The sequence below is a fragment of the Carica papaya genome, chromosome 8 (assembly GCF_054855325.1).
Source record: "Carica papaya isolate Zhongbai chromosome 8, ASM5485532v1, whole genome shotgun sequence".
NCBI classification, from domain to species: Eukaryota; Viridiplantae; Streptophyta; class Magnoliopsida; order Brassicales; family Caricaceae; genus Carica; species Carica papaya.
Window position 1 is genome coordinate 29,784,474 of NC_142316.1, and position 11,273 is coordinate 29,795,746.

At 34.9% G+C, this 11,273-nt stretch overlaps 2 protein-coding genes across 2 annotated transcripts; one reads left to right on the forward strand and one right to left on the reverse strand.

Annotated features, from left to right (window-relative positions):
* Positions 1-443: 443 nt before the first annotated feature.
* LOC110822781 (uncharacterized) lies at positions 444-8,102 on the forward strand. The gene is made up of 12 exons (XM_022052995.2): positions 444-592; positions 1,138-1,512; positions 2,116-2,274; positions 2,635-2,718; positions 3,198-3,293; positions 3,639-3,731; positions 3,803-3,946; positions 4,359-4,469; positions 5,253-5,304; positions 6,554-6,730; positions 7,340-7,507; positions 7,702-8,102. Exons 2-12 carry the CDS (start codon positions 1,162-1,164, stop codon positions 7,914-7,916), a joined length of 1,650 nt encoding a protein of 549 aa, XP_021908687.2. The 5' UTR covers positions 444-592; positions 1,138-1,161; the 3' UTR covers positions 7,917-8,102.
* Positions 8,103-8,219: 117 nt separating this feature from the next.
* LOC110822596 (protein PLASTID REDOX INSENSITIVE 2, chloroplastic) lies at positions 8,220-10,975 on the reverse strand. Its single transcript, XM_022052730.2, has 3 exons — positions 10,606-10,975; positions 10,398-10,493; positions 8,220-8,863 (listed from the first exon to the last, which is right to left on the reverse strand). Exons 1-3 carry the CDS (start codon positions 10,909-10,911, stop codon positions 8,675-8,677), a joined length of 591 nt encoding a protein of 196 aa, XP_021908422.1. The 5' UTR covers positions 10,912-10,975; the 3' UTR covers positions 8,220-8,674.
* Positions 10,976-11,273: the final 298 nt, after the last annotated feature.

Below are 11,273 nucleotides of genomic sequence, written 5' to 3' on the forward strand. Positions count from 1 at the left end.
CAGAAGGTTGATGAAGTCTAGACTTGAAGAAAAAAAAATAACAACTAAAATATTTTAGAACGAAAGAAAAAAGAAAGTGAGGAGAAGAAATGTAACAGTTGTTTTAGATATATAATTATGATTATGGTGTTTATATTGAGTACGAACCCATACTATACTTCGTATAATTTTTATTTAAATTTATTGATATTTTTTATATTAATTTTAATATAAATAACTAAAACATAAATATTTAGCCAAGATAATGAAATAACATTAACCAATTTTATTATGTTTTATTCATTTACTGCACTTTAATAATTTTTTAATAAAAATTTATATGGATAAATATATACTAATTATAATATAATTTTTTAATAAAAATATATGAGAGCCATAGAGAAATGATTAACTATACTGGATCCTAATGCATAATCAAAGTCCAGGCCCAATGTCTTGTCTCAGGGAAGCTCACCCCAAAGCCCACTCTACACCCGAACTTATTCCCGTTCCCTTTCCGACATCTCGCTCTGCTCTGGTGTGGGGTGAAGTGTACATGAGAAGCAGAAAGCAGCTCTCTTGTCTTTGGAAAGCTTCATCAGCCAATCAACTGGTACTTTATACTGTCGCCTTCTATAACTTTCAGTTTGTCCAGTTTTGATTTCCAGGATTTCTGATTCTGCGGAGCTAGGACTTTTTTTTTCTCCAATTCCAAATGGTCGTTTTGGTTCTAGTATTGTGCATTCTGAAACTATGTTTCTACTGCGTTCTGCTATCCGTTTGGTTCCCGAGGAATCATAGAAAGAAGGAAAATTCCAAAATCTCGTAGGCCTCCTAATGTGGACGCCATATTCTCTGACTGCAATGTGTGTAAACTTATGCTAAGTTTGATTAGAAGGGAAATACTAGTAATCAACTGCTTTTGGGCGTTACAGGAGATAAAGAAGATTTCAAAAAAATGTTCTTCAAGAATCTGAACCTTGAAATTTTTTTTTGTGTGAATATTGTTTATTGGTGTCATGTGATAACGAAATGTTCCACTCTGTTAAACCTAATACTTCAAATATTTGGATAATTCAATCTAACAGAAGAGAGATTGATAATTCGTTAAATAGTTAGCGATTATATTGTTTTTGATAGAAACTGCTTTGCTTCCAGTAATCTGGGTTCAGCCGAACTGTGATGAACTGCTTATGGCGCGTGCATTCTTACACTGGGGGCATATTTAGAAGAACAAGTCATGTTATTGCCAGAAGTACTCCGAGTCAATGCTATGCACCGTCGTGGAAAACAAATTTTGAGCATGCAAGTGTTAAGACAATCGATCTGGAGTTTCTGCTGACACGATTGCATGTCCATTGCTATTCTTCTGGAAGGAGCACAGGCAGAAAAACTTCTCAGAGACGGAAGTTAGATTCTGAACCTGAACCGGTTATGGACAAGGAGAAAGATGCTTTCTTTGTAGTGCGAAAAGGGGATATTGTTGGTATTTACAAGAGCCTCGCCGATTGCCAGGCCCAAGTTGGATCATCGGTAATCATTTACCCCTCTGTAAACATACATTCACTTCATTGTTTTTGACTGTTTTGTCTCCTATTCCTACATAATATGACGGTTTACCCAACCCCAAGCAATTTAGGAGTAAGACCTAGTTGAGTGTAGGTGTAATGAGTGGTCTTATCTACTCAGCTATCTCTTTGCCTTGTCTTCCTGTTTTGCACTAGGATTCTTGTATCTTGGGTTCAGTCTCTCCGGTTTTTTAATCCAGTTATCTTGTGCTTTTTTAATTTGTCCTTCCACAATCTAACTTGACGATGGATAAAATTAAAATTTTCACTATGGATTTTATAATACTAGTGGATGATCAAATATTTCTGAAATCACTTGTTTTACGTTACTTCTTATAGGTTAAATTAATTCAGTATAGCAAATGCTCATTGGTTCCGTTCATAAGTCTGGTTATGCTATTATGTTACATCAGCTTTTATATCACTGGTATCACTGGTTATGTCAGTATGTTATCTGTAATTATTTCTAAAACTTGCTTGAAAAGATTTGGGAGTATGATTTTTGTGCATTACTCTGCTTCTGATGTCTCACATATAATGGAATAAATATGTTGTTTTTACCTTGTAGGTATGTGATCCTCCTGTTAGTGTTTACAAGGGATACTCTCTATCTAAGGATACTGAAGAATATCTTGTCTCCTATGGGCTTAAGAAGGCTATCTATGCTATTAGAGCTTCAGATGTGAAAGAAGATCTTTTTGGAACACTTACTCCATGTCAGTTTCATGTAAGATGACTTGGTTCTCCTAGACAAAGTTTGTACTAGCTGTGTGTCGTTATCTGTTACTGAAACTGAATATTTTCCTGCTAATGTTCCTTATGTAATTGAAGTGTAAGTAATCTGATAATGTTTTTCTGACTTCTCTAGTCTGATTGAGCTGAAGAGAGTGGTATGGTAAAAGTAACCTTAGATAATGGTTGATGACTTGATGTTGAAAATGTTTCAGTCTAATACCGTACATATTGATTTAAGGGGAAGATTGCAATAATACGTTGACTAAAAAAGATACTTGCTACCTACTAGGGAATGACGAATATTTAGATTGATGATTCATGGTCAAGATTTTATTTTTTCTCTTCTTTTCAGGAACCAGCTTCTTCCAAGTTTGAGCCTTCTACTAAGAATGCATCCAAAAAGAGATCAAAAGATATGCTTGATTCAGAAAATGTGGTAAGTTGGCCTTGTAGCATTTTCTGAAACTAGATGTCTTTTTTCAAATAGAAGAAATAGTGGCTATTCAAAGTGTATATTCTCTTCCAAAAATATATTGTTACAAATTTGGTATTTGCATTACTTTAAACTGTCTGGCAAAAGTTTTGGCTGCTTGTTTGTCATTGTCAATACTTTCAAGAGAAGGAATATAAATGTTTTCTTTTTCCTCTATTTCATCATTAACCAGTCATCAATGAGAACAGGAATTTGTAATCTCCAATTGCCAGATTGCAAGTTTTGTGCTTTTCTAAACTTTTAGTTTATAATTCCATATTCGGCTAGAACATTTCATTCTTACAGGAGGTTATGTTGTTAAAGATGCTGCTGATATTGATTTGCATCCTTGAGTTAAAATAATAACAATATGCATGGTTTACAAATAAACATTTCTTCCATTGTAGTGTTCCTTTTCTTACATTATGCTAAATTCTTTGTAGGAAAAAATCACTTCAGGATCTATTTCAATCGATCCTTTGAAGAAGGTTGCCAAGTTAGAAGGTCAAGCCGAGGCTCAAACAGCATCATCTCATGATGTAAGTAGTTTGATGGCTTTATGGAGGCTAGTCAAATTTTTTCTGATATCCTCCTCCAATTATTCCTTTTGCTGCATTTTTTCAACTTTCACTGATCATATTATTTTGTAGGGGGGAGCAGATGCAGCAAAAGTGTGGCTTAGTAGAGAACTAATCATATATTTTCTTTTAAATTAGTGACTGAATTATGTAGATATTCTAAGTATTGAGTGTTTTCTATGTTGTGTGGTGAAGATTTAATTTACTTTAGTATATGAAAGGCCTGTTTTGGTGACAGTTATTGTTTTATCATAATAAATTTCTAGATAGATTAAGTTGATCTGAGCTTCCTTTGTTAATGTGCAGCAGTCCTGCATTCTTGAGTTTGATGGTGCATCAAGGGGAAATCCGGGATTGGCTGGTGCAGCAGCTGTGTTGCGAGCTGATGATGGAAGTGTGGTATAAGTTTTTTGCTGAAGGAACTAAACTTAAACACTAATAGATGTCTGATCCTTTTTTTTTTTGAACAGATTTGTAAATTGCGTGAAGGCTTGGGAACAGCAACCTGCAATGTTGCTGAATATCGAGGCATAATTTTAGGTTTAAAGCATGCTCTTCAAAAAGGTTATACAAGTATTCATGTCAAAGGTGACTCCAAACTGGTCTGTATGCAGGTTTGTTAACTTTTATACTGATATCTGCTTGACCATGTTTTCATCCATTTTAGTCTTGCTTAGCTATTCCCCCATCCACATGTTTGGTTTATTTTTAAGTATTCTCATGTATACATACATGTATATGTGCATAGCAAAAGCATATACATAAACAGAGACATATTTGGTGTGTGTTTGTTTTGAGCTGCCGGTGATGGGAGGTTAGTGGAAAGCAGTATTTCGACCCACCTGAATTATTAACTTCTCATGTTTGTTACAGTAATCACAAACTTAAAAGTTGGTTCTTCATATTCTTGTACCTTGTATTATTTATTAGTTCTGTTGCTTGGCTTGATGAGAAGAAAAATTTAAGCTTATAAATTGTCTTTTCTTTCTCAATATCTATTGGCCTCATAGAGGATACTCTTTGGAGCAGATGCAAGGTCTATGGAAGGTTAAAAATGAGACTTTGTCCCAATTGTACAAGGAGGCCAAAAAACTGAAGGATAAATTTCTCTCTTTCCAGATCAACCATGTTTTAAGGGTGTGTCGAATTTAATTTATTCTTTCTTCTCTTTTGTGTATTATTTTTCACAAGTATATAGGTGTTGTTGTTTGGTTCGATAAACCTGTTCATTCTAGGCACAGACGTTTTTTTAAATGTCAGCTCTCTGAATGGTCTACATTCCTCACATGCTATTCATTTAGCCCATTAATGAAAACACACATTCCATCCCTTTTAGCTTTACTCAAATATTCAAATTTGTACATTCTATGCTCTTCTATATCAAATAGACCAAAAAGAAGCTAAGTAGAACTTAAAAAAGGGTATCCTGCTCGAGAGATAGTTGTCCATACAGTGATAAGAGATTTATGGATTATCGAGAAGAGAGGAGCCTTGACATATCAAGTCAAGAAAGCAAGGCTCGTAGCAATGGTAGGAGGAAAGGGAGCTCCTCGCAAATGTTGCAAAATGCATGTGAATTGAGTGACATAGGTTATGATTCTATAGTAAGCTGTGCTTTAAAAATGTGGTCTCAGGTAAAGTAGGCGGGATAAATCCTCAGTAATTGTTGTTTTAACTAGTTGAGCAAGGAAACAAAAATCTTCTAGCAGTAGTTTGCTTTTAGATTCCTGCTCTAATAATAGATTACAGAGATTTATTATTGTGCTTTTCATACCTTGAGTTGAAAGAATTTTTTTTTGCTCTGGGTTCATTAGGAGTGTGATTATACAATTTATATTACTTGCATCCTTTTTTGTATAAGATCTGTGGACAAGTTTTTTTTCTGCTAGATTCTGACATTTTATTTTATGCCTTTAAAAGGAGTTCAACTCTGTTGCTGATGCTCAAGCAAATTTGGCAATCAAACTTGCTGGTGGGAAATGGATTCTGGCTTTTCTGCACTCTAGTTTATACAATTAGGTCATGGGAAGATCAAAGAATTCCACCAAAAAAAAAAGAGGGAATTCAATTGCTAGTCCACATTTCATTCACAAAATATTGATTCACAGATAAAACCGCATAAAACGTGTAATTCATTTGTTCCAAAAATTAGTGTTTACCTATCAAAATTATGACATCTGTTTTCTTGGCTGCAGATGGTCAAGTTCAGGAGGAGTTAGCATGACAGCTGAAGTAACTACAACTGTGCCTGTTTAAGGTTTGTTGCAGAAGACATGAACTACAATTATTTCGACACTAAGTGGTACTGAGCTCATCAGCATTGTTCTTTGGATTTGATGAACCAACTTCTGGAAACTTAAACCGAGAAGAGAATACCAATATATTCTTCCAAGCTCACTCCCATTGATGGGGCATTTTGAGGACACCATGTTCCGCAATTAAATTAGCTGTTGATACAACACTAGTGCGACAGAGGGACACAATAGCTCAAGCAACTCACATTTGAGTATATACATTTTTTATTGCAGGAGAAAGTCAACAAATTATTTAGTTCCAGGACCTGGAAGCTTCCTGCCTCCCTCCTCTCCACCCTCCAAAAAAGAAAAAACTGCTGGTCATATTCTTTGAGGTTAAACAATTATATTTCTCATAAGCTCCGTTCAAATTTCATCCAAAAAAAAACAGAAGAGCTCTGTTTCTGATTTTGTTGTGGTTATTACAATATCACTCAGTGTTATCACAGTAGTGATATAACCTTATTGTGTCTGTTCAAAATTTCCCCTTCCATCATCCCAAATAATTTAGATAAAATATTTTTGTGATGAATAGAAATCCATTGTTGTGAAGTTGAAAATATAGATAAAAATTAATTTAATTACATATCAAATATGGTTTATATTTTATATTTAAATAATTAAAATTTTAGAATGGAATAGACGCAATAAAATAAAAATAAAAATTTGTTTTGCATCATATGGGCTGAAGAAAGATACCCATTAGGAAAGGAAAAAATTTGGCCGTTCAGTTCTTAAAGAACAAGTAAACTTTTTCACCTTTAATAAATAGTTTGAGCCGATCGACGACAAGAGAAACTAGAACTGTTGGAACAGCAAGATTGAACACGGTAATAATGTTGGTGAGACAATTTCGAAACTTCACAAAATCAAGAACTATAAACACATTTTCTTCTACTTGTTATCTAAATTACCGATTATTGTCTTCAACATCGCCGCCGTCATCATCTGGCGTCGTCTCCAGTACAGCAGCTGATCTTGTCGGTGAAGATGATCTTGTCTACTCGGACCCACCTGTAACTCCAACTGTTAAGCCCTTGCTGCCCGATATTCTTCAGCCACGCGTCGTCGTCTATGATGGAGTCTGCCATCTTTGCCACCGAGGTACTGCTAAACTGCTTCCTTGGTTTTTGTCGTTTTTTTTTTCAATATTAGATTGAAATGCGTACTGGTGTTTCTTTGTACACCGTCATTCGCGTATTTATCGAGGATTAGCTCTTTATCTGGGTTAAAATCTTAAGTATCATGAAATAGTTGATGATGTAGAAGTGGAAATCTGTAAAATCTGTTCAAACACAAGCATTGAAAATCTTAAGAGCACTTTGCTTTTTTTCTTTTTTGTTTTCCTAACCAGTAAAAAGATGATGAACTTAAGGAGTGTCTATTCAAATCCAACCTGATTTCTTGAAACTGGCAGCAATACTAAATGGAATTAGCGTATGAGAGGTTTTATAATAGTTTAATCACTGGTGAAATCATCCTTGTTATGAATTGTTCCGAGTCTTTTTCTTCCCTGAAGTTCAACTTCTACTCTCTGAATATGAATTTTTTGGTTCTTACCTCTAGTATCTCAGTTATGTTTCAAATATAACTAGTTTCTTGAACTCTAATTACTTGTGCCCTGTAGCCTAGAGAGAAACATTTTTTATGCATACACCAGTTATATCTGATTAGAATATTCTTCTGTGACCTTGCTGACTTCTAATTTTACAGGAGTTAAATGGGTAATTGAAGCAGACAAGGATAGGAAGATCAAGTTCTGTTGCCTTCAGTCCAAGGCTGCTGAGCCGTACTTGAGAATCAGCGGCCTTAGCAGAGAGGATGTTCTCCGTCGATTCTTGTTCATTGAAGGCCCTGGTTCATATCACCAAGCATCTACTGGTGAGCCTCTATTTCTTTTCCAATCCCTGGCTCTTAAATGATATACCTGCATTATTCTCTTATTGTTTGCAGCTAGATGTATGAATATGCTAGCATAGTACAATTTCACTGGCTTCTTGATTCAGTCCTCTGCTTTTTGTGTAGTTTGTATGATAATTTGGATGATGTTAAGTTATTCTTCAATTATTGTGCAGCTGCATTGAAAGTGATGTCATACTTGCCATTGCCATACTCTGCTTTAAGCACACTGCTGATAACTCCGACTCCCCTCAGAGATGCTGTGTATGACTACGTTGCCAAACGACGTTATGATTGGTTTGGAAAAAGTGAAGATTGCTTGGTTTTGCACGAGAAGGAGCTGCTTGAGCGTTTCATAGATATTGATGAAATGATGGATAAGGCTGATTAAATTCTGAAATCCACCAATTCTAATATTATCTTGTTTGGTACTCGGCTGCATGGTTAATAGTATGTAAATTCTTACTTCTACCAGGATTATCCAAAACAAAAATCAACCAGAAGATGGTGTTCTTTTAGGAATGCTACATCTCATATATTACTTTTAAAATACAATGAGAAAGAGCGGTTGTCTTTACCTGAAAAGCCTTTAAAGATATAGATAATTAATTGAATTTCCACCTCAACGAAATTAAGGATAGAGGTAGTGGTAACTTAAATAGAAAAATGGTGTTTGAATAATGCACATATAACATATAAGAATTAAGATATGGAATTGAGTAAAAATTAAATGGGAAGTAGAGCAGATGCAACATTATGTTTATGGAGATAAATCACTGCAAGTCTCAAGTATCAAAGTGAAATATCCAAGACAAGTCAAGTGGTTAATAACTCTGCCTACTCAAAACCATCATCTGATGTTCAAGAGTCATAAAATTTTACAAACCTCAATTAGAACATGAACTGAAAAGCAGAAATCTGTAAGATCTCCACTCGATGCCTACAGAACTAAACAGTTTCTCCTCTTTGATTTACAGATCAACTCATTAACAGCTTGTATCAAAGCTTTCATGCAGATACTAACCTGCTCCAACTTCAGATTTTGCTATCTTTTTGATGAATTGTGATGGTATTTCAGGCTCAATAAAATGAAATATGATTACGACTACTCATAGTACAGGAAATTATGACATGGCTTGTAGTTAGCTGCTAATCACCACCAGTCCATTCATTCCAATCCTTGTCAACATGATCCTGAGCCCATTTAACAGCAGCACGTGCAGCTTGCGGTCCACCAGGTAATTCTCTTTCATTCAGAGTATCAGCCATGTCGATGAAAGGTATGACCAAGAGTGTCCCAGGACCACCATACTCAGTATGCAAGAAGGTGCTGAAAATCTGCCAGAATTATCATAAACAACATAATCTTGCTGTTATACTTCCAATGTCTGTGCCAAGAGATAAATTCAGCGGAAATAGTTAGATAGTTTTATTCCTGTTCTACTTCCACAGTTTATGGCTGTTCTACTTCAAAATATCCATGCCAAGAGATGGATTCGACTAGAAAATTTTACATAGTTTATTGTTGTTCTACTCCCACATCCATGCCAAGAATGAAGTCAACTAGAATATATTTACAGAAGGTGTATAAGTCCATTTGCACATCACAACTGCATCAGAGAAGCAGGGTCTTCTAATTGACAATAAATCAGATGACAGATTCCTTATAACAGTTTGATGAAAGAAATCCACCAAAAAAAATCACCTTGATTTACAAAGATTAAATGCCTCTAAAAAGAACAAATCCATATATTGGGGCATGGTACATTCTACTTTACAGTTCTTTCCTCACAGCACTATATATATATATATTATATTTTCAGATATGTATATATGTTTTCTTTCAGAACCGACTTTTATGTTATTCTGTGAGATTTGATATACTTGGTTTGGGTTTGGGAATAAAACATATTTTAATTTTTAGAATTACTCTTAATGAAAATAAGTCACCTTGATTGAACCCCCTAAAATCTGTCACTTTTTTTTTGTTACAATTTACTTGCTTATTTATCACATTTAGAACAAACAAAAAAGTTATCTTAGTCTAATTTTCTAAAGATCACTTAAATACAATCATTCTGCTCAGTTAAACCAGAACAAGGTAAATGCAAAAACTCCAACCTGGCATGTCTTGTGAGGTTAACCTCATAACAAGTTTCTAATAAGCAGGCTACTATGGGATGTTTGTGAAGCAAACTTTGCATTCACATTAAGGAGGATTAGCAAGCACGTAGAACGAATCTGAAAAAAGGTTTTGGTCCTATATGCACCACAAACTTTGGGGATCTACCAATACAAGTAATTTCTATATCATAATTATAATATCAGGGTCTCGTTTAATTAGTGCCATTACGGCCATGACCATCTATGTTATCAAAACAATGCTCAGGGAATATGAGGCAAGCTTCTGCTTTGCACCACACATTTGGCCGTGATATATGTATAACAAAATGCATCAACATTATTCAAGTTATGGTTTCTATACTGTATAGCTACTGAATGTAAAAACAAGGAAATGAAAGTAATTATAAAAATACATCCATCAAAATGAGAAACATAAAAGAAGGCTTCTAAAAACTCTTAGCCTTCCCATTCACAACTTCCCGTTTGAAACTAGGAAATATACATATATATACATATGTATGTACATAAAAACACTCCCCAGCGTTAAGCACTCATTGATTGAACATTTACGCGGTGAATGTGCTAATATGATATCATTATTCAAGTTAACGGGTGAACAAAAGATTAGACTTAAAATCAAGAAATGGACCATCTTTCATGAGTTCAAATCCTAAATATATAATTTAAGCAAACATCAGAAGTCGCAGAAAATGAAATAGGGTATAAATTCAAGAAACTAAAATATTACCTCGGTGCAGATTCCGACAATTTCCTCGATGGCATCTCCATAAATATCCTTCTTAGATAGCTTCTTCAGGAGATGGGTCCTAAACTTCTCAGTCTCCTGAACAAAAAAAGCATAAACAACACATATATTAGTTCAGAGAGCAACAAATCCAAACAGGGAAACTACTAAAGAAAGGCACCCAACAGAGCATTAACGGGAAGGAGCTTACAAAGTCAGCGAACTCGGGAATTGGGTCAGGGAACTTGTATTCTGCGGCTCTGCAGATTTGCTTCTTAAATGGAAAAGAAATTGGAAGAGCTAGAAGGTGTCTTTTGTAGCTGGGTAGAGGGTATATAGAGGAGTAAGTGGAATTGAGAGCAGGGGAGTTGCTGCACGCAGAGAGGCCTGAACAATCAACAAGTGAAACGGAAGAGTTAGAGGGAGATGAAAGAAGGGAACGTGAAGTGGAAGGAAATAAAGGGGAAAAAATTGGATCAAACGAAGAAGAGAAGAGAGCTTTGCACCAGGTAGCCATGTCTCCCTACCCTTATCTTTTTGCTTCCTGCTGGTTTAGAGGGTTTAAGCCAAACCCCCCCCGGGACAGGACTCTCTTAAATATTAAAATTTAAAAAGCACAAGTGTGTGTTTTCCTTTGGTGTCAAAATCTATAAAATTTCATAATTTATAGTATTAAAATCACAATTTACCATTTTTATAAATTTTTAGTTGTTAATTTTTATAATGATAGAAAAATAATGAACTACTAGAAGAGCTTTCCTTCCCCCTGATTAGTACAAAGTAATATGTTCGTGCAATTGTACAAGGTAAAAGTGAAAATTAATTATGATTTTCCAAATTTTTTTAAAAATGTAAATAACTATTTGGCTAAAAGCTTTT